At 36.7% G+C, this 24,284-nt stretch overlaps 1 protein-coding gene across 3 annotated transcripts in view; it reads left to right on the top strand.

Moving 5' to 3' along the window:
- Nucleotides 1–24,284, top strand: part of KDM4C (lysine demethylase 4C) — a 404,720-nt gene that overhangs the window by 262,371 nt on the left and 118,065 nt on the right. Inside the window, exons 16-17 of one of the 3 annotated variants that reach the window (XM_037061394.1) lie at nt 18,676–18,731; nt 20,758–20,866. The exons of 1 other annotated variant lie outside the window; for it this stretch is intronic. In XM_037061394.1, coding sequence (XP_036917289.1) covers nt 18,676–18,731; nt 20,758–20,866 — 165 coding nt within the window. Of the gene's footprint in view, nt 1–18,675; nt 18,736–20,757; nt 20,867–24,284 lie in introns of those variants that run through there. One more of the 3 variants, XM_037061396.1, reaches the window with a different exon arrangement.

Genomic DNA, 24,284 nt, shown 5'->3' with positions numbered 1-24,284 from the left:
CATTTCTCATGAATGGCAAAAATTAGTCCAGTGACAGGACAAAGAAATTATGTACTTTGTTATTGAAGGCTATGCTGGAAGAAAGAATAAACCAGAGTTTTTCTTCGAAAGCCAAATGATGTACATTTTAAACAAAATAATGTGTATGTTCAACTTGAAGTTCTTTGCTCAGGATCCTGAAAATATTACTATGTAAATGCAGTAAGTTCAGTCTAGATTCACTTTTCAAATACAGAGGTGTTTTTCCTTGCCATGAACCATGTGCCTGGCGTGCTACCAGACAGGTGCTCTGTAAATATCAAGTTAATTTTTTGTTGGTATAAGCAATGCCATGAGAAAGACAGATCCAAGGGAAAAACATAATTTGAAACAAACTCAGACTGTGGCTTTCCCTTTCTTCTGTTATCTTCTCTTTATACAAGTGGTTGATAGTATTAAAATAGTTAAAATGTATAGTAAGTATGCGAACCCCCTCAAGATGTCCACATCCTAATCCCTGGAACCATATTATGTTTATGAAAAGGGGAATAATGGTAGCAAATGGCATTCAGGTTGCTAATCAGCTGACCCTATGAGAGAGAGATTAACTTGGTTACTTGGGTGTACCCAGTGCCATCACAAGGGTTCTTCAATGTGGAAGAGGGAAACAGAAAAGGAAGTCAGAGTGTTGTGATGCGAGAAGTGTTATACTTGACCTGCTGTTGCCAACTTTGAAGATGGAGGAGGAGGGCCACAGGCCAAGACGTGTTGGCAGCCCTGAACAGCTGAAGAGAGCAGAGAAGTGGATTCTTTCTGAGAGCCTCTAGAAAGGAATGATCCTGCTGACACCTCAATTCCAGCCCAGTGAGACCCATTTTGGACTTGGGACCCACTGAACTGCGTACATTTGTGTTGTTTTAAGTCATTAAGTTTGAGGTAAGTTATTATTGCAGTAATAGAGAACAAATACAGTATTTCAGTACTAACCAGGCCCCACCCTGCTTAGCTTCTGAGATTAGACAAGATTGGGCACATCCAGGGTGTATGGCCATAGACCAAATACAGTATTCAATAGAAAGATGACCTTTTGAAAGGGTGATTAATTTTACTTGAAACTGTTTGGCGTTCCACTAGGTACATTGCATTTTCAGTGTCATCTCTCAAATTTAGCCATCTTTCTCTGCTATCTCCTGGCTTTCTAGCCTACACCCTCTCATGTCTGGACTCTAGCCATCTTTTTTTACTGTGACTTATGATTCAGTAATGCTCCCAGCATTTCAGTCTCTACCTCCCCTCTTTTCTTTACTTTTGTTTTAGCTACCACATTCCTTCCCCTCTTCTCCTTACTTTGTTTTTAGCTACCACATTCAGTTGCCTTGCCACTCCCTGACTTTATTATTCTCCCTTGGCATAACTCAACCGTGGTATATCCGACTATTTGTATTTTGTACCTGCACTCTGAATATGGCTGTGGCAAAACACCCAATATGCAGATTGCTTTTGCCTTCAATTTGTAACTATAGTGCCAGATTTGGAACTCATACTGTATTCCCATCATGCATTCACTCTAGCACTCTTCTGGTCTACTGTTTCATACCTTCTGTCATCTGAAGTTTCCCCATGCCCATGCCCATCCCCATCCTTACTTTCACCACATGAACTCACTTTATATTTCACTGAGAAACAACAAGCCATCAGTAGAGATTTGCAGGTTTCTACCTACATTATGTCTATGAAATGATGGGTTCCAGTAACCCATCCCTTTCTCTCCCACATCATCAATGATGCCCTCTCTTATTTCTTCCCTTGTCAAATAAACAAAAATATCTCTCTTGATCTTTCTTTTCCATTAGCTTCCACCCTATTTCTTTATGCCCCTGTGTATAGTAAAACTCCTTTAATGTCTTGTTTTTATTTTCTTTCTCCCTGCTTTCCTTTTAAACTTATTCCAGTCACAGCCTTTGCCCCATATTTCCTTAGAAACTTCCGTTTCACCAGCACAATCAGTTGATCACTGCTTCCTGTTTGAACCACTATCTTCACTTGGTTTCCAGGACTCTGCTCTCTCCTGCCTTTCTTCCTACCTTGCCAGCCAGCCAGCCAGCCAGCCAGCCACTTCCTTTCACTCCCTAGGGTTCAAAATATGGGCCTCTGCTCTGCATGAATCTATTTGGTAATCGGATCCCATCTCATAGCTTTCATAACAGCATCTAATCTATCATGGCTCGTACCTTTCTCTGTCCAGTTCAGCCTCTCCACACAGGTACAGTTCCATGTGGCCCCCTTCCTGAGCAACATGCCCATGGGTAGTTGAAATTCATCCCGTCTCAAACTGAATTGCAGTTCTTTAGTTGCAGGCTTTCTAATTTCCAGACCTTCTACTGCTGAGACCCAAAACTTTAGAGTTAGACGTGCTTTCCTTTTTCTCATACCCCATACCTGTCTAACAGTAAATCCTGTCTTGTTTGCTTTTAAAACAATCTAGAATCCCAGCCACTTCTTAACCCTGTGGAGGTCGTGGCTGATCTGAGATATACAAAAACATTTCTTGGGTTGGTCAAAAAGTTTGGTTTTTTTCTTGGTAAGATGGCTCTAGTAGCATTTAGTTGTCTTTAACTTTATTCTAAATAATTTTGTTAGATTGTATAGGGTGCATTTTTAAAAATTATGAAAATCGGTGTGGCCGTTTTAATAGTGAAGATGAAAAAATACTCAACATTTGTGGTATATTATGCTTTATTATTTTCTTTCATTTTTTATTTTTATTTTTTATTTTTTTAATATATATATTTTATTGATTATACCATTACAGTTGTTCTTTTCCCCCCTTCATTCCCCTCCACCCTGCACACCCCCTCCCCCACCATTCTCCCCGCCTTAGTTTATAACCACTAGTCTCAAGTTCTGTAGATTCTATATTTCACCTACTATTCTTGCCCTCCCCCCTGTCTATTTTCTACCTACTGTCTATGCTATTTTCTGTACCTTCTCCCCCCTTCTCCTCATCCCACTTCCCTGTTGCTAACCTTCCATGTGTTCTTCATTTTTATGGTTCCACTCCTGATCTAGCTGTCCTCTTGGTTTGCTTTTGTTAGGTGTGATTGTTAATAACTGTGAGTTTGCTGTCCTCTCACTGTTCATATTTTTCATCTTTTTTTAATATTAAGTCCTTTTAGCATTTCATATAATAAGGGCTTGGTGATGATGAACTCCTTGAATTTGACCTTATCTGAGAAGCACTTTTTATCTGTCCTTGATTCTAAATGAAAGTTTTGCTGGATAAAGCAATCTTGGCTGTAGGTCTTTGGATTTCATGACTTGGAATACTTCTTTCCAGCCCCTTCTTGCCTGTAAGGTCTCTTGAGAAATCCGCTGACAGTCTGATGGGTACTCCTTTGTAGGTGACTGTCCCCTTATCTCTTGCTGCTTCTAGGATTCTCTCCTTCATTTTAACCTTGGCTAATGTAATTCTGATGTGCTTTGGTGTGTTCCTCCTTGGGTCCAACTTCTTTTGGACTCTCCGAGTTTCCTGGACTTCCTGGAAGTCTATTTCCTTTGCCAGGTTGGGGAAGTTCTCCTTTATTATTTGTTCCAATCAGTTTTCCACTCGTGGCTGTTTCTTTTCCCCTTCTGGTACCCCTATAATCCGGATGTTGGAACGTTTAAAGATGCCCTGGAGGTTCCTAAGCCTCTCCTCACTTTTTTGAATTCTCATTTCTTCATTCTTTTCTGGTTGGATGTTTTGTTCTTCCTTCTGGTCCACTCCATTGATTTGAGTCCCAGTTTCCTTTCCATCACTATTGGTTTCCTGTGCATTTCCCTTCATTTCAATTAGTTTAGCCTTCATATGTTCCTCTAATTTATGACTATAATCAACCAGTTCTGTGAGCATCCTGATGACCAGTGTTTTGAACTGTGCATCTGAGAGGCTGGCTATTTCCTGGTCGCTGAGAGTTATCGGCTCTGGGGCTTTGAGTTCTTCTTGAGCCATCTTTTGGACTGTTGTTCCTGTTATGTATCAGGATCGGAGCCAGGGCAACTCAGTTGCTGGGTTGTGACGCTGTACGAGGGGGCGGGGTCAAAGAGGAGCAATGGCGTCCTGTCTGCCGCTGTGGCTGCAGCTGCCACCGTCACTGTGGCCCTCGCGTTTCGTCCCACTGCACGCGAATGTGCCACCGCCGTCAGCCCTTCTGAAACTGGGTCTGCCCGCTGGGGCCTGCGAGGTCCGTCTCACTGTGCGCAAATGTGCAACCGTGGCCAGTGTGTCCCACACCCCGACTGGGTCCGTGCCTGGGTTGGGGGATCTTTCCTGCCTGACCCTGCTCCGCTGCTGGCTCCGCCCCTCTTACTGTTCCCGATTGAAGGGTTCGTTGTTATCGGACTTCCGTATAATTCAATTTTCTGTCCTTTGGTTGTGTCTTTGTTCTCTAAACCTTTGTTGTATTCAAACTTGGTTGTGGGAAAAGGCACAGTGTTTCCACCTATGCCTCCATCTTGGCGGAAGTCTCTGCTTTATTATTTCAAGAAAGGTAAAAACCCAACTGAAATGCAAAAAAAAAATAAAAAACCAAAAAGATTTGTGTGGTGTATGGAGAAGGTGCTGAGACTGATTAAATGTGTCAAAAGTAGTTTGCAAATTTTCGTGCTAGAGATTTCTCTCTGGGTGATGCTCCACAGTTGGGTAGACCAGTTGAAGTTGATAGCGATCAAATAGAGACATTAACTGAGAAGAATCAATGTCATACCATATGGGGGATAGCTGACATGCTCAAAATTCCAAATCAATAAAGTTTTTGGTGAAAATGAAAAATGTATCCCTGGCTGGTGTAGTTCAGTGGATTGAGCTCAGGCCTGCAAACCAAAGGATCACGGTTGGATTCTCAGTCAGGGCACATGCCTGGGTTGCAGGCCAGTTCCCAGCAGGGAACACACAAGAGGCAACCATACATTGATGTTTCTCTCCCTCTCCCCTTCTCTTCTAAAGATAAATAAATAAAATCTTTTAAAAAAAGAAAGAAAAATGTGCCTTTATTTTATAGAAGAAAAAAAACCACATGAACTTTTTGGCCAGCCTAATAATATTGGATGCATAAGTTCAGGGTCATGACTAGCTGTGCATTTGTTCATGACTGATCTTAAGCCACAATGTTTAAGCCTTCAGTTTGGTTATAATACGTGTTTTGTAAGGGTTTGTATATTGTATGTTAGAGATACTGTGAACTCTGAAGTCAGTGTTGGTGTAGTTTTTTTCTGTGAAATTTAAAGTCAGTGTTTTGTGTGTTTTTTTTCATTTACCATTGAAAATACCCAGAAAAAATAAATTGATTTGATAATCCAAGAGATGTCGAAGAACTTCAGCAAATGCTACTCGAGTCCGACTATGAGAGTGATAGAGTCGAATGTGAAAATCAAAGTGATTTAGAAGATGGAGATTATGTGGCAGTTCATTCAGAAGATTCAGATACTGAGCAAGATATTTCTAGTGAAGAAAGTGAAGATAAATAAGACATGAATGAAGAATATTTTGTTAGGATAAAAAATCAAAATGGAGGAAAAATCTAATAAGATAAATTAGAAAACAGCTAGAGAATATTTTATATCAACTTCCATTAGTTTGGTCAAATGCAAAAAGAAATGCCAAGACAGAACTTGAAATATTATCACAAATAATATTTTAGATATAATCTTATTATATACAAATAAATACATTGATTCCATCTTGAGCTGGTTTTCACAAGAAAGACATGTTAAACAAATAGACAAAACTGAATTGAGTGAATTTTCAGGCCTCATATCTAGCTGGTTTACATCACAGCAGTGAGCTAAATTTGCAGGATTTATGAGCTATAGATGGTAGTAGGATTGTACTTTTTAGACTTGACAAGATTTAGATTTATTCATAATTGTATCAGGTTTGATGACAAACTTACCCACTTTTAGAACTCCTGAGCCTTGGCTGGTGTAGCTCAGTGGATTGAGCGTGGGCCTGGGAACCATAGGATCTCAGTTTGATTCCCAGTCAGGGCACATGCCTGGGTTGCAGGCCAGCTCCCAGCAGGGGACGCACAAGAGGCAACCATACATTGATATTTCTCTCCCTCTCCCCTTCCATTCCCCTCTAAAGATAAATAAATAAAATCTTTAAAAAAAAAAAAAAGAACTCCTGAAAGTGGACAAATTAGCAGCTGTGAGAGATTTTTTTTCTTAGCATTTGTAGAAAATTGTAAGTTATGTTGCTCTATGGGACAGAATGTAACAGTAGACAAAATGGAGGCAAATAGATTTAGATAATCATTCCATCCAAGCCCAGGAAATACGGCATATAGGTTTTTTTTGCTATGGTCAATTCAGAAGTATTTGACATAGGAAAGCTTGAAATATATGCTTTTAAGCAGCCTGAAGGTCCTTACTTGATTAGTAATAAACCCCCAGATGTAATCAAGAGTTTTCGAGAACCCATTTACTCATCAGGGCATATTATTATAGCAGATAATTGGTTCAGTGATCTAAATCTTATCTACTACTTGAAAAAGAAGTGACTTTCATATATTAGGTACTATTCCTGAGAACAAACCCCAACTAACCCCTGAATTTGTGTCTTCTAGAAAGAGGCCTGAAAAATCCAACTTACTTGCTTTTGGTGCAGATTACACACTTGTATCTCATGTACCCAAAAAGGTAGAAAGTGTAATTTTAGTTTCAAGTATGCATTTCAATGACACCATAAATTTACATTTGCAGAAGCCTGACAGAATAGAATATTACAACCAAGAAGTCAGGAGTTGACACTGTGGACCGAACGATAGGTACGCACCATGTGGCCAGGAACACCAGAAGGTGGCCTGTGGTTATAGTTTACAGAATTTTGAAAGTTGCAGGAATATTGCTCAGGCTATTCATATGCTGAACAGCAATGTGAAAATAAGGTACAGAATATTAGAAATTTTGCAACACAGTGTCAGAATAAAAAGGTGATCAGAAATCTCTACAGCTGTGCATAAGCCTTTACATCTGAAACTTCATCAATTTGAAACACAAATTGAAGGTAATTCTAATGACATAGCAGATAAGGAAAAGATGTGTTAGGTCCTATGTATCCAAAATGAATGGCTTATCAAAATATTGTTGCAAGTGTTGAGGTAAGTATTTATGACTTGAGCATAGCAATATTGTTTGCCATGACTGTTACAAATATTTGCAAAGCCAACTCTTGAAGATTCTAAATAATGTTAAAGACATTTTTAATTTTTTAGCAATATTCATGTTTGAAAGTAAAATTTTTTATTCACATTTTTATATTTCTTTGATATCTATATTATAGCTCAAAATAAATAAAGTCATGTATTGTAGAAATATAATAAATGGAAATTAGGAGTGTTTTAAACTTTTTTCTGTATTTTCAGCACACACTAGTAACGAATTTGTATCTTGAATACACGTGACCTCCTGCAAGGTTAATCACCTCTGCTGATACTACCAAGATTAATCTACTCATTTTCTCTTTTTTGGATTAGGGCAGTAACCTGCTAACTTCTCTTCTCATTTCTACCCGTGAATCTCTATCCTCTGCTATCAGCATAGCAATTGGAATGATGTAATTAAAATATAAGTCAGATTATGTTCCTGCTGTGCTCAAGCTTTGCAGTGGCTTTCCATCTCTGTCAGAGTAAAGTCATCAGTTTTTTTCATGGCCAAGAAGCCTTATCAGATATTCTTCCACTCACTTGCTGACCAGTAGGATCTGGTGGCGTCACCTTTCTCTAGGTATCTCCATGGCTCACTCCCATAGTGCCTAACATCATCTACCATCTGAATAATGTACTGATTTAATTTGCTACTGTCTGAACCAGAATGTAAGTGCTCCAAGGGCAGTGTCTTTGCCTTTCACTGCTGTTGTTCAGTATCTAGAACATGGTGATTAGTCAATATTTGTTGAGGGTATGTTTTCATTTATGAGAATATCATATAAATCAGATGTGGGCATCTAAATTGCAGAACTCACTTACTCGTATAAAATTCCCTGGAGCTTGTTGAATTTCCATTCAGAAGATAACTGCAGGAAAGCTGTCATTCAACTTCTTAATCACTCAGAATTCACTCCAGCCCTGTCCTTATGAGATCCTGCCCTCGCCAACCCTGATAAATTAGCCACATCTTCAGAAATGGATCTTTTGTGTTTTGTTGATCAGCACTTTGTAAGCTAGTTTTCTGCTAATATGATTAATTACTCCCCTTCCCCCAGCTTGGACAGCTGTGTTTTATGGGTTTGCATTACTGTTATGAATGTGTCAGATATATAGGGTGTGGGGAGGTACTTCAGTCTCACAGTTTTTCTTTAGCATTGAAATTGTCTTTAGTGGCACTTACAGATGTGTCAGCTAAAATGAGAGCTTCTTATGAGGCAGCTTGAGAATGTTGGTAGTGGCATTTCTTTAACTGATATGTTACAGAAGAGCCATTGGAATGTGATTTCCCTCTACTACAAATAATGAACAACCGATAGCTGTGTTATAACAGTGTGCTTCTCACCATTGTTAATGTTCTGTCAGCATTTTTACTGTAAAATCTTTTTCATGGTTTAATAACTGAGCCATAAAAAAATCATTCCATGTTGTTAATTGGTATACTAGCTATTCATCTCAGTGGTGATTTTTTATGCAACCAAAGTTTAAAAATATTTGGTATTGCTAACAGGGGATTCTGTGAATGGTATTAGGTGAGGGAAAGGGACCTGAAGAGAAAAGGTACAAGGTTCAGAATACAATCTGAATTTATATTTCCTCATTCAGCTTTTAGCTGCCCTGGGGTGGATGGGGGGATGGGGATACAATAAAATGGCTTTTTTAGTGGTGCATCAGGAGACAGGAACAACAGCAGCCATATACAGTAATCATGTTGTAATAGGCCTTTCAGTATTTTGTTTTGTTTTAGGAAACATTGCTTGACTAACAGTATATCTAAATCTTTGTAATAGCAAGTTATTTTATACAGTGTGTTATTGTTCCTGTAAAAGCATGATCGTTAAACATAAGATAAAACAAGGCTGGCAGTGAGCACTGGGTTTTTAATTTTATTTATTTATATTTTTCTGCAAGGCTGCACAGTTTGAATGTCTCCAGAGGTTAGATTGGAGAGATGTGTGAGTACATTAAAGGAAATCATAGGTGTCCTATTTAAAGTTTTCATTTAAGTAAAAGAAGAAGAAACAGGATAAAACTCCATGGTTATATTAATTTTTATTTTATTTTTTAACTTATTTATTTATTTATTTTTAGAGAGAGCTGAAGGGAGGGAGAGAAACATCAATATGAGAAACATTGATTAGTTGACTTCCATACGCGCCCCAACTGGGAACTAAAACCCAGACATGTGCCCTGACTGAGACTCAAAGCAGTGACCTTTCAGTTTGCTGGACAATGCTCCAACCAACTGAGCCACACCAGCCAGAGCAAGTTATATTAATTTCAAATGAAACCTATTTAATGGAAAAAAGGGTTAATTTCTTAATGTGTCTGTGGATTTTCTTTTTTTAAATAAAAGAGTACTGAAGGACCTTGCCAGGTAGCTCACTTGGTTAGAGAGTTATCCTGATATGCCAAGGTCGAGGGTTCGATCTCAGCTCAGGGCACATACAAGAAGCAACCAATGAATGCATGGGTAAGTGGAGCAACAAATTGGTGTTCCTCTCTCCCTCTCTTTCTCCCCTCACCCCCCTGCTCTTCTTGTTTCCCCCTCTTTCCTCCTCTCTCCCTTCCTCTGTCTTAAATCAACACATTTTAGAAATTAAACAAATATGCTACTTAAAAATACTGAGTATTTTTAAGGAAGTCTTCTATATCCAGCTCTCTCAGATTCTCAAATCTAATTTTCTACAGAAAACTACTTCAACTATTTTGTTAAGTGACCTTTCAGATGTTTTCTATGCATAAAGATGTTATATTTTGCTTTTGGGGGGCACCCAAATGGTATCACAGTTTATTTAACATGCTTTATGATGCTTTCATTTAATATTACATTGTATAATTCTTAGTAACTCAGTGCTTATGGATTGACTATACATTAGTATTTTAAATTTCAAGCTAGAATCCATTCTTATTGAAAAATTCAGAGATGACAAATAAAATCAAAGCAACTGATAATTCCAGTTCTTGCCAGAAGCAACTATTTTCTTTATTATAAACAGAAATGAACTGATATTGTACATTGCTCCTTCTGCATAGATATACATGTTTATTTAAGATAGATTCTAAGAAATCAAATTGTTGAGTTATAATTTATGTGCATTTAAAAATTTGATTGATAATGCTAATGCTTCTCTAGAGCCACCATAACAACTCACATACCCTGAAACATGTATTTTGTAATTTAAAATTTTAAAGTTATATCTTATTATTATATTTTTGTTTCCTTTATTTTTGAAGTTGGCTATTTTTCATATGTTTATTGACAATGAAGAGTCTTTGAATTTTTTGCCTATTTTCCAGTAGTGTGGGTTTATAAATATTTTCTAGATAATAGTCTGTTTGTATTAAAATATTTTCTTGTTTTATAATTGTTAATTTATTTTATTTATAATTTTAAAATTTTGATATAGCCAGAATCTGTTAATCTTTCCAATATGCCTTTTGTCTTTTTAATGTCCCATTAAGAGGTATTTATACTTAAGTCATCAATATATTTGTCTATAATCTCATTGATAGTTTTGTAGTTTCATTTTGATTTTGAGGTTAGGTTTGTAAATCAATTGCAATTTATTTTTATAAATGAGAACACCTCTCTGTCTCCCTCTCTATTTCACTCCCCTACACACACACACACACACACACACACACACACACTTCATTCAGTAGAATTCATTATTGAAGACTTTGTGATATTAATTTCAATGATTTATTCTGCTCTTTCTGTTTTCTAATTCTCTCTTCAACTAAGACTAGTCTGCTATTTAACATATCCTTTAAGTTTTTAACTTAATTGTTTTGGATTGTAGAATTTTATTTGAATTTTAAGAATTTAATATGTCATAGCATCTTACATGCTTAATACCTACATTTAATTATGAGACATATTGAAATGCTTATTTTACATCTTGTATCTGAGATCATTATGCATCTAATTTATTGTCTGTTTTTCTTTACTTTTTTTCTTTTTTTACTCATGTTGCTCATATTTTGTGTGTGTTTTGAGTTTTGATTGCAGGTTTATATTCCTTAGAATGATATTTGGGAATTTTTTGAGGACTTTGTTATTGGTGGATCCTGAAAATTGCAATTTTCATTTTTAAACTATCACAATGTGCCTCTGATACTATCATCCTGCTTCATGAACAGTGTAAGAATCTCACAACAGTATACATAATTTCATTAACCCCATCTCTTTATGATCTTATACTTTATTTCTGTATACACTGTACTCTACAGTGTTGTTATTTTTGCTTGAAACAGTTGAGTCTTTTAATGAAAGTTACAGTCTCCTTATCTCTCTGTCTCATTGTCTCTTATTCTCCTTTCTGTGTGTATGTGTTTTGAATATACTAAAATTTTATTCTATGTTTACTCACGTATATCCTCTTTTTTGTGTTCTTCATTTATTCCAGTCAATCCATGGTTTCTTCAGATTTTTTTTTTTAGATAGTGTAGGTCTGAAGACAAATTCTCAGATTTTTGTCTCTATGAGACTGTTTTTATTTTATCTTCATTTTCAAAGGATGTTGTTCCTGGAAATAGAATCGCAGGTTACCAGCTTTTTTTTTGTTTCCAGTCCTTTATACATATTGTTCCATTGCTATTTACACTGTTTTCTGGCTAGATTTCACATGTAATTCATATAGTTCTTTACTGAATGCCTTTTTCTCTGCTTTTAACATAGATTTATTATATTTGGACTTCAGAATTATTACTGCTGTATATTTAGGTATTTTTTTTGTATTTATCCATTTGAGTTTTGCTAGATTTCTTGGATTTGTGGGTCGATGTCTTTTATTAGTTTTGTAATGTTCTCTGACATTATCTTTTCAAGTATTTCTTCTCACCATTCTCTATTTCCTTTTTGGATGCTAATTATACATAAATTTAATGGGTTGTTATTTTCCCTTAGGTCTCTGTTAATTCTTATAATTGATTTTTCCTTATATTTCCTATTTATGTCTTTAAAGTTATTGAACTTTTACTCTACCAAGTCTAGTCTCCATTATAATTTAATGAATACATCATTTATGATGTCATTTTTTCATTTCTACTATTTGAAATTGTTTTCTAAGTAGTTTCCATTACTTTCCTAAAGTTTTTCTATCTCTTTGTATACGTCATTTTATTTTTTTATTAGGTCCTTTAGCATTTTGAACATACTGTATTAAAGATCTCCAGCTGACAATTAAAATATCTTGTCCATCTTTGCATTTGATTTTATTATTTCCTCTCTTGATCATAAATCATATTTTCTTTTCAGAGTACCTTGTATCTTTATTTTTATTGTGTGCTGGACATTTTGGCTAGCAAATAAAGTTATTATTTCTAGTCAATACATGCCTCTTTACCTATCAGTTATCTAGAGTAGGAATGGACTCAATCTGATTTGTATTTGATCAGGGTCTGAGCTTTTCTTGCAGCTTTAGTTTGACCCAGTCCACTGTGGTTTCAGATACTTTAAGGGAAGGATCAGGACTTCCCCTTTAGCAGTGTCTGTTCTCTGAGCACTGTGGAGACTCCAGCATATCTCTCTGCTTTTCACAGCTGAGTTGACAGCTTTCAGAACCATAGAAGACCTCTCCTTGATTTACAACCTAGCTGCCTGGATTTTGGGTTCCTGGGGACTTTTATTTTTTCTCCATCTCTGCTTCTTAATTTCTGTACTAATACTATACTAATACTGTACTAACTCTGTACTAATACTTCCAAGAGAAGTATTAGTGACAAATCCATATTTTGTTCCCTCTATTAACCAAAGAAGTAGTTCAGGCTGTAATAAATAATATAAAGCATTTATTTAATCAAAAAGATTGCAACCCAGGAGGCACACATTCAAGTAGCAACCTAAACTGTGCTCCAAAGAGAACAAAGGCAGATTTTTGTAGAGTTGAAATTTAAAAGTGTAGTCTTCCATACAAGTAAAGGCTTCTGGCAAAAGGAACAGGGATTGGTTAGTTCCAGGATGCAAATGGTAGAGGTGGCAACTACAAGGAGGAAGTAAAGTCTGTATATTGGGTTGGTCAAAAAGTTCCCCCCATCCCATAAGATGGCTCTAATTGCACTTAGTTGTCTTTGACTTCATTCAAAACAATTTTACTAGATTGTATTGTGACAGCTGGCATATCAGCATGCATTTTAAAACATCAAAATTGGCGAATTTCTCCATAACCATTTTAATATTGGAGATGGAAGAAAATACTCAACATATTTGGTATATGTGATTTATTATTTCAAGAAAGGTAAAAACCCAAGTGAAACACAAAAATATATTTGTGCAGGGTATGGAGAAGGTGTCGTGACTGACAGAACTTGTCAAAAGTGGTTTGTGAAGTTTCATGCTGGAGATTTCTGTCTGGATGAGGCTCCACAGTCAGGTAGACCAGTCAAAGTTGATAGCGATCAAAGAGACATTAATTGAGAACAATCAGTGTTGTATCATGTGGGAGATAGCCATCATACTCAAAATATCGAAATCAATAAAGTTACTGGTGAAAATAAAAAACATGTCTTTTATTTTTTTGGAAAAAACCAAACAGACTTTTTGGCCAAGCCAATATGTCCATGTAGCAGTTGTTTAAGGATGTTCATGGCCCAGCCTTGAGCTGGGTTAAGCAACAGGTTAGTAACTTAGTAGCAGTTCTGAGAACTGGGGCACCAGATGTCCATAGGCCCTACTTCCTCAGTGATCTGACTCTATTTTGAGTATCTCTCGCAGCAATTTTTATTCCATTTTTATTTTCTCTGTTATCATCTGCTAAAGCACTACACTCAGATTATCCACTGACAGTAACTATATTCAAGTTGTCTAGAATCACAGTTAGCCTTTCACATTTTTAACACCTGCTCTTATTGTATTTATTGTATCTTTACATTTATTAATTCATTTAGGGAAGTAGTATTTTCCCCCCTTATACAGGTGAGGTATCGGAGGCACAGAGGGTAAGTGGCCCAAGGTCATATCACTAGTAAATGGAAGCAGTGTGATTTGAACCCTAGCCATCTACATTTTGATAAATACCATAATATAGTTTGGCTCTCTAGTTTTAAGTAAAATTGGAGTCATTTGGCCTGAGATTAGATTGCACAGACTGCTAAAATGTTTTTGCCTGAAATGGTATAATTTTTTTAAGGATGAAGTAGATAGAGATAAATATGATCTTTTATCAGTGAGGATTTTTATTAGCTAGATTAATGAAACAAATGGGAGCACAGATCGTTATATATGCTGCTTGACAACAAATTTTTTTATGATTTGAGTTCTCATGGGGGGATTAGTTTAAAAATGAATTTTAAGTTACTTACAGGGATGAGGAAATGGGGACTTGGTTATGCCCTTTATCATCATCTTCCACATGGTATGATGAAGCATCCAGGGGTCCTTTCCCTTCCTAGGGCAGGACAGTCTCTTATTTATTTTGGCACTGTAGTTTGTTATCTTGTGCCCTGTCTTGGACCTGGAGGCAAGGATGCTGGGGTAAAAGAGCATGGCCATGTGGTCAAGCAGACCTGAGTTTGAATCCCAGTTGCTCCTTGTACTGTTTGGTTAGGGGTTGGAAAGCTCTATGGGTCAAATGCAGCTCACCGACTATGTTTATGAATAGCATTGTTATTGGAGTATAACCACACCTATTTGTTTACATATTTTCCTACAGTGGCAGAGTGGATTATTTGCAACTACTCTGTAGTTGTGCAAAGCCTAGATTAGTAAATATTTGGTCATTTGCAGAAAAGGTTTGATGGTCCCTAGTTTGGATGATTTTAGACAAGTTACTTAATCTCTTAAATCTTAGTTTTCTCATCTTTGAAGTGAGATGTTAATTACTTAAGTTCATTAAGAAAGTGAGGTAAAGTATGATGTTTCTGTCATGGTATATGAAATGAATTAGACCTTTAATATATTGTTTATTCTTCTAATAGAATTTTTATTATTGATATCCAATTCAATGAGTCAATTGTCCTGAAGGATATTCTGTCACTTCCTACTTTCTCAATTCTTTTACCGAATTTTAAGATGAGCAATAAACTAGTGCAGTTAGTATATTTGGTTGGTGCCAACCTTTATGTGTATCAGGTATTGTACAGATTCTTGAGAAAGTGTGGGCTGCTGTTCAGGTAAGGATTAACCTATTAAGTTTTAGAAGTATCAATTTTGTTCTCTGACAACAAAGTACTATTTGAACAAAGGAAGGGATGGCTTCCAATTATTCTGTCTAATATTGCCTTCTACTGAACTATGAATATAAGAATTTACTATAAATTCATTTACACACGAATGAGTTGACAGCTTCGTGTCTTTGTATTTTCTAACAGATCGGTTAGTTTGACCCATACATGGGATGGTGATTAATGAAAAAAAACTAATGTAACTGGATAGACTCTTTTCTTTTCTACTTATCTTTTTCAAAATTGAGTGAATTGAACAAAAACCATGATATATAATATCATGTAAATCATATAAATATCTTTACCTGGCCATGATTGTTTTTGTACATTACTAAGAAATACAATTGTTCAAGTAAATCATAGCAAAAATAACTTTGTGTCCAATCATTGTTTCTTAACTCCATGTTAAGGCATTGGAGCCTTCAGCTTCCTTTTCTTACTGTTTCAATATGGGAAATTGTCTTTGCAATTTTTTAATCCTGTGGTAATTTCAAGATTTTCTCTCTGCCCTGTTTTGCTATATTTTCTCATTTATCTAACAAATCCACATGGAAGGTATATTCTCTATTGAGTAGAATGATAGAGAAATGGTAACCTGACATATTATCATGAACTTACTGAATTTACATTGTGGTGAGGACAGCAGAAAGAATTCAACAAGTAGTTAACAAGAGTAATGGCAGAGAAGTAACTGAGCCAAGAGATTTGGAGAACCTTCTCTGAGAAATCAACACTTAGATTGAGATGTCAAGGATTTGTTCAGTTTAATTAATAAAGAGTACAGCAACAGTGGGTCTGATGTGTGTTTGGAGGTGTTGGGAACCTCTTGGGAAGTTACTGGGTGTCTAAGGATGGTGAGTAGTGTAAAGTGAGGGGCACAAGGTTGAGACTTAATGATTCTGACCCTCCTAGGCCACATTAAGTACTGAGAAGCATTAGCACCCACTCTGGTCAGTTCCATGTTGACTGTGGGGTAGCTATTGTAGTACTTTAAGTCTGATGAAGGATGCTGGTGGTATCAACTAAGATGACATCAATGATAATGGAGAGTAGAGGCTGGATTTGGTGGTGGGATTGATAGAAGTTGATTGATTGGATCTAAAATGAGAGGAAAATTATGTCTTCCAGTATGAGCTAAAATGGATGGTTGATACTACTGATTGGAAACTGGGGGAGTACAGGTTTGGGAAGAAGGTGTGAGTTCGGTTTTGCACATGCGTTACATGTGTTTGAGATGCCATTGGGACAGTCAGACATCTCAGGAGATAAATGTTTGAGTCATTCGCTTTTTGAGGATTAGGATAGTTTATCAGATGCCCAGCAAGCCAGTGTAGAAGAAAAGTGAATAGCGCTGATAGAAATTCCAGTGTTTAAGGAGCTGATAGGAATTCCAGTGTTTAAGGAGCTTGAAAAGATGCCTGTTGAAGGAAGCTAATGATCAACCAGAGACGGAGAAAGATGATGAAGAGTGTTGGGTCATAGAAACCACAGGGAAAAATGAAGACATGATCACCAATATTGAAAGCTACTAAGAGGTCAAGCAAACCAAGGACAGAATTATCTCTTACACTTTGTAACATGGAGGTTACTGGTGATCCTAGGGAGAACAAATTTCCTACTTGGTAGGTGGGAGTCTTCTTAACTTCAGTTAAAATCTACATCTACATATTCTACCTTAGGGAACTTTTCCACCTGTTGTAGTAATGCTCTTCACCATCTTTTAATGATCCTAATCAGCTCCTCCCAGTTCACAGCTCTCCTTTGCTGCATTCCCACTTTGATACTGAAAATTTTTTATACATAATTTTGATGTGGGTTTTTTTCATTGATATCCTTCCCTATTCCATAGTTGGATTTTGAAATACTCCTGTTCTGTGCAGAATCAAAACATTATTTCAAAGGCTCTGTGATGTGGATAGAGAAATTCTTCCATTAAATTATCTCCTTGAGCTGGGCTTACTATGGGTTCAAATGTATATATACACAAAGCAGCATTCACTACTTTGAACTGTTGATCATCACCTGGGAAATTTCAAATGTATGTGCAGAGATGTTCCAGACACACAAAACCATTGAATATCTCTAGTTGTTTGCTTTTTTCCCCTGCCTATTAAGAATTACATAGATACGTTGATTTTCCTCAGTTGTTTGTTTTTGTTTTCCTCAGAAAAATAAAAGCTATGGAGTCTGACACTGTGTTACTAGTAGTTGATATGTTAGAGAGTCCTGTAAAGGTTTGCAAAACTGTCAAAATTACAGGTCACCTTGGAGAACAGTTAAAGAAGTTTTATATATACAGCTTAGAGGAAAAAACTTCGATAGGCTATAACTACTGATATTTTAATTGATTTTATTGGGGTAACATAGGTTAATAAAACCATGCAGGTTTGAGTGTACAACTTGATAAAACATCGTCTGATACTTCATCATGTGCTTATCACCCAAAGCCTATAAAAACTCTATCTGTCCATGCAGTAAATTGGAAGGACAAGCTTGAAGTTGAAAATAAAATACTTAAGTACAATATTTAACAAAAAGTTGTAGGTCAACAAAAGTATTGATTGCATTGCTTTCTGGTCCTATTTTTCTCAGGGCCTTTTCCATAGGATTATAGTGAGAAGTGATGAGTAAAGTCTGTATTTGTAGTGAATGTCGTCATCTTGGCGTGAAAAAAGTCCATACCAATCTAAGACATATATTTCTGATAATGTTTTGGCATTGTCTTCTGCAGCTGGATAGCCTGGGTTCTTCAGAACAGTTTTCTAAAACCATTTGCCCACAGAAAGACTCAAATAATTTTTATGATCTCTAGCTGATCCTGAGTTTCCTGTAACAGGCATCTCTTCTGCACTTCTTAAACACTAATTTCTAGAATAGGCCCTTTTCACTTTTCTGTCCACATCTTTTTACGTAGAGCTTCCTGCTTCTCCTATCTCAGAGTGAAGTGTGCCAGTTCTCTTTTTCAGCCATCTTGACATGAGTGGATTCCCAGATCACAAGAGAACCCAGCTGTTTTCTCTGTTCTAGAATTGTAGTTCATACCTCTCCAGATACCAAGTTCTCTGTCACAGCTTTCCTTCACAGATGGCAGCTGGACGTGGTACCAGGAAAATGGTGGTTTCCTCTGGGAGATATGTATACTGAGGACATTTTTTAGTATACCCTAACCTTTCAACCTCTTTTCTTCCATTCCCTTTTTGAACTGATCAGAGATGGACCTTCATAAAATTCCTGATAGTCTTAATTTTTAAATAAAAAAATTAGAATAAAAGGGAATATTTAGCTAAAATAGTAATGGCTTTTATTATATAGGTCTGATAATTGTGTGGTTTTTTTTCTCCCCTAGGAGTGCTGTCTCTGCAATTTGAGAGGGGGCGCTCTTAAGGAAACTCAGAACAATAAGTAAGTAATCTGTTAGTGTGTTGAATTTTGTGTTGTAGGGATCTGAGGTTGGGATTCTGTATGGGGACCATTACTGATGCCACATTTACCTCTTCTAAGTCTTGTTTCTGTTTTATGTGTTTGACACCATGAAAAATAACTCCTCTTTTACTAACAGATTTTTTAAAAATGAAGTCAGCCCATATCTTTCTAGGTGCCATTGGAATTCTCACATTTAATGTGATGAATTCTATTAGTCTAATAAAAACAGTACACCTGAAAACAGTGAAATATGTTAACTTCAGATAAATCAATCATGGTTATAACAGTAAAACAAAACCATTTATTGTAACACCAGCAAATTAGAAGAAAGTGTATATATGACAATAGAAACACAGGGAGAAAACATTGATTTTAAGATTTAAAGAAAGGTAACCTTTTTGTGTGTGTGTGGCAGTTGTTGAGGTATATTTTTGTGTGAGTTTCATTTTCGTGACCTGATTATAAGATTTAAAATGGGGCCAAAGCATTTATAGGATCCTTTGGAAATAGAAACATGTAGAAGTGGTTTATGTAGAGATTTTAATCTGGCGCTTGATAGATTCAGCCCCAAGGTAAGTTTTATTTGGCCAATACACATTTTATAAATTTGACCCAAATTTTAAAAGTTGAGGGACTTTTACATTAAAATCTAGATTTTCATCTTTACTTGAAAAACGATTGTGCATCTCTATAGAGCAATAAGAAGTAGAGATGAAAACCTGGCCTAAATGGGCATGCACTGCCCAGGTTGCCATGATTTAACCTGTGCATTGCATTTGTTCACATCCTGTGTGGTCCCACAAGCACTGGACTTGGACCCTGGGGGGATGTAATGATGGAGTTTCCATAATCATGTGCATGTGCACGTGTTTCTCATTGCTGATAAGGAAGAGTAAAGGCATTTGACATTCCTACACTGATAAATTTTAGTCCAAGGAACTATTTTCCCCTAATTTTGGATCCTCATCCTTCACAGTTCATATGATATGCACTGTGTTAAAAAGTATTGAGTAGTTCTAGGATGTTGTAGAGGTCATGCAGGCTGTGAGATGATTTAGGTGCTACTGTACAGACAGAGAAGATAAAAACTTCTCGTCCTAGTGTTGTACTAGGACAGAAAGAAATAGTGGTTACTGTAGAATTATAGAACTTATTTATTTTTGAAAGAGTACCTTGATGGGGTTGACATTCTGTTCCTGTGGTCTTCAAAGACAGGATAGAGTCTTGCATTGTTTTAGTGAAATGAGTACACTTTGATTTAAAAATAGGTTGGTGGATTGATAACTCTTTCAAGATCTTTTTAAATCTCAAGAGTTTTTGTTTGGGGCATGACATGAGAAACTTCATTGTGTTGGTGGGGACGTTGTCATTTTTCTGGAGTAATTCAGAATTTGAAACAAGATACTAGATTTTAAGTAGGAAACCAGGGAACAAACGAAATGTCCTTTCTTCTTATCTCTAGGTTCCTTCCATTATAGTGAGATTGCAATGAGAAACAATTTAATAAAAGACTTAATCAATGTTAGTTCTTTTAGAAAACCTGCTATTTGTTTTGGTTTGCTTTATGCCATTTGTATTATGTAAAAACATTATATGCTATATCCAGTTCATAACTTGTATTAATTGAATTACTCTTTTACCACATATTAATTAGCTAAAGTATATTAAACACATCTTTCTATATTTCAGAATCAAATGAAACAGCAAGCCTACATTTCAGTATTTTACAGATCAAACATAGAAAACTATGTATATTGGATTGAGTCTTTGGTCTTTACCTAGTTTCTCATGTCTTAGTGGTAGGCGGATATGCTGCTGAATCCATCCAGGTATTATCCAATAGGTTTAAAATTCAAAGGGTGGTCAGGTTGTGATAGATTCAGGCTTTTGACTTTCTTTCCTATCTCTGTGTTTCCCCTTTGTGAGAATTACATCACCTGCTTGATGTACAAGGTATATAAGTTTAGGGAACTTGTGTTTATGTTTAATGTCTCCTTTTCTGTAGGTGGGCCCATGTCATGTGTGCTGTCGCGGTCCCAGAAGTTCGATTCACTAATGTCCCAGAAAGGACACAGATAGATGTAGGCAGAATCCCTTTACAAAGGTTAAAATTGGTGAGTGGCAAAGCTTCCTTTTTTACCTCATAAATTGGTATTAACTTTAAGTTCTGAATATTTTTTAGGAGTGTATACATTCCCAAGATATTTTTTTCTTCATTTTATTGTTCTGCCCTTTTTTTCCCATTTACCCTAAATTTACTTACCCGTACATACTCTTTTCTTGTTATATTGTAAATATGCTTGTAACCTTCCTCAAATTCTGTCTGAAATAAGGCAAAGAAATACTACATTTCCTGGATTAATGTGGATTTTCAAACTATAGGCTGTCTTGTGAGGTTTGTTCATGATGGCCCTGAGCTATCTTAAGTTCTTCTCTTCTTTCTCTTCGCTTCGCTTCTCTTCTCTTCTCCTCTTCCCTTCTACCCCTCCCCTCCCCCTCCCCTTCTCTCCTCTTCCCTCTCTCTCTTTGGTCTTAGCAAAATGCATCTAACCTGATGATATCATTCTTCACCAAGAAGATAGTTGCAGAGAAACACAAAAAATCTTATTATTACCCAGGGATTTTGTCACTTATAATAATTTACCAAACTCTCTGGCTGATTATCTTCTTACCTATTCAGAAACTGTCATAAGAATCTTTTCAGTTGTTCTCTTTGTTCAGAGTATTTTTTTTAATTGAAAAGATAGACCTTTAATGTCCTTAACATTGAAGTGACCTTGGAGTTCTGTTAAATTGTGAGCCAAAAGATCACTAGGTTAGGTCCTCATTGTTCATATTTAATGAGAATTTCCCCTAAAATTAAATTGCATGACCTTAAAATACCAGAGCATATCTTACACAAGGACTTAATACCCTGGAATTTCTTCAGTTCTTGGTATTTTTAACTTGAGGTCTTTCCACTATAGAATGTTTCTGGGAGTGTAGCTGTAACCTTCTACCTTATTATTAACTTGTTTTGTTACTAGTTTTTTTCCCCAGTGGGCAACTGGTCATATTGTCTTTGAACCTCTGTCTCGAGTACTTAGAACTTAATGTATTGTCTCTTGTTCTCAGAGAAGGCAGAATGGACACTGTTATTTTTCATTATAGCTCTGTCAAGATTTCACATTGCTAGAGAGCATTGGCCCTGTATGGAGCTGATGACTGCTGTTGGCAGACAGGAGTGGTGGAACTATCATGCTCAGCATGTGGTCATGGAAGTTTTGTAAATGAGATGGAAATGGATGGGTCATTGAAAAGGCCCATTAAAGCTCACTGTCAGAAGAGGATTCTGTTTTGGCGCCTGGAAATCTGTAGGAAAGCTTGAAATTTCATTTCTTGGTCACCACTTTTTAAAAAAACAATGAAAAAAATTTTAATATGTTATTTATTTATTTTTAGAGAGAGGGGAAGGGAAGGAGAAAGAGTAAGAGGGAAACATCAATGTGTGGTTGCCTCTCATGTGTCCCCTACTGGGGACCTGGCCCGCAACCCAGGCATGTGCCCTGACTGGCAATCGAACCAGTGACCCTTTGCTTCACAGGCCTGTGCTCAATCCACTGAGCTACACCAGCCAGGGCTGAAATTTTTTAAAAGAATTGCTATCAGAAAAAAAAAAGAATTGCTATCGGGCAGGATATTTTTAAAAATGTTGAGTTCACATGTCAAAGAACTTTAAATATTTAATGTGACATAGACTAACAGATACCTTACATTTTCATTTTTATGGTTTACAATAATATATATTTTCAATAATTCAAACACTACACTGAAAGATGATTTACCCAGTTTAATGCCCCTCAGAATGAGTGGTCTCTGCTCTTACCCTGGCACCTGTTGTCCCTGAATGTTTCCTTAATGATGTATTGTTATTCGCACCAGCCCCGAAAGGGTTTTAAGAAATAGGAGGGAAGGACAGATGATCGTTTCAGTGCCATTCAGGAAGTTACACCAAGTTGTATCTAGAAGTCTAGAATCTGATGATTGCATGGGAAAGTGACAAAGCTTATTGTTTTCTTCCCAGTGGTGTGCCTTGCCTTAATTGTGTATATCACATATTTTTTCTGAAATGTTTTTCACCCTCAAACAATTGGTACCTTTATAGGAATATGTCTTGAGTGAATTTAAGATCACCTAAAGTCTATTTTAAAAGACATTGCAGAGGTGATTATTGACATATAGATGTCCATGACACAGTTTGGGTGAAAATATCAGGCTTTAGGTTAGATTGTTTTTCCTGTTTTTAATGTAATTTTATATGCAGAGAGAATTTCATGGTATATTTATCAAAATGCTCACACTGGTTAACTTAAATGGGAAAATTCAAGGAGAAACTTCGTTTTGTAGGGGGAAACACCCACTCAAAAATGCTGTAATTTTTTGAAAGGGAGCAAAAGTGTGAAGTCTGGGTAACTTTTTCACCAGGAATTCTCACCAAAGCACTGCCACCCTGGTGAATCTGTCTGTGCCCTGGTCCTAGTTGGTGATTGGCTTTGAGTAACAAAACTTACAAATGATCACTTGTGTGGGGGGGTGGAGTGCACCTTTCCAGAGAATGGGGTGGTAGTCAAGGATAGGCTTTCTAGATACTAGCATTCTTTTGAAGTTTAAGTTGTCTAACGAGTGCACAGTCAGTAGGAATTCAGAGCAGCCCCTCCCCCCCCCAATTTTTCCGACACAGGGGAATCGAGGGAGAGAATCATCCATCTATCGCCTCTTGCATGTGCTCCAACTGCCAGGCATGTGCCCTGACCGGTAATCAAACTGGCGACCTTTCCCTTTTCCAGGATGGTGCCACGTGAGTGAGCCACACCAGATAGAACAGAGCAGTTGTTTTATGTGATATTTCACTCAGGCCAACCTATGTTTAGCCAGATTACTTTACTGTTTGTATCTAGTGAATGTATGTATATGTATCTGCCAGTATTGGTTTCAGCCTTTTTATGGAGCTGTAGCCAAAACTTTCTGGATGCTAAACTGTCCCCTACCTTCTTATTCACAGGGAGGGAAACATTAAGAAATAGATGTTAGTGTCAACTTACTTCACCAAACAATTATTACCTTACCTTGCCAAATACTTAGTGTATATATATTATTTTATTTATTTATTTTCGTGTCTTTTTCTGTGTGCATTTAAAAAATACTTTTTATTGATTATGCTATTACAGTTTTTCCAATTTTCCCCTCTCTTTGCCCCCTCTGCCCTGTCCCCCAACCCTCTAGCATTCCACCCCCCACCTTAGTTCACATCCATGGGTTGTACGTGTGAGTTTTCAGAGTCCTCTGTTTCCCATACCATTTTTATTTCTCCCCATCTACCTTATGCCTACTAACCATGCTTCTTCCCTGTACCTTTCCCCTCTATTACTCCTTTCCCTCTCCCCACTGAAATCCCTCAGTGTGATGTCCATTTCTCTTTCTGTTCTGGTTGTTTGCTTAGTTTTTGTTTTCGTTGTTTTTCTTTTCTTTTAGGTTCAGTTGTTGATAGTTGCC

This window comes from Sturnira hondurensis, unplaced genomic scaffold (genome assembly GCF_014824575.4).
Source record: "Sturnira hondurensis isolate 20B ecotype Veracruz unplaced genomic scaffold, ASM1482457v3 Scaffold0013378, whole genome shotgun sequence".
In the NCBI taxonomy this organism is placed as follows: Eukaryota; Metazoa; Chordata; class Mammalia; order Chiroptera; family Phyllostomidae; genus Sturnira; species Sturnira hondurensis.
This window is presented reverse-complemented; position numbering and strand designations above follow the sequence as displayed.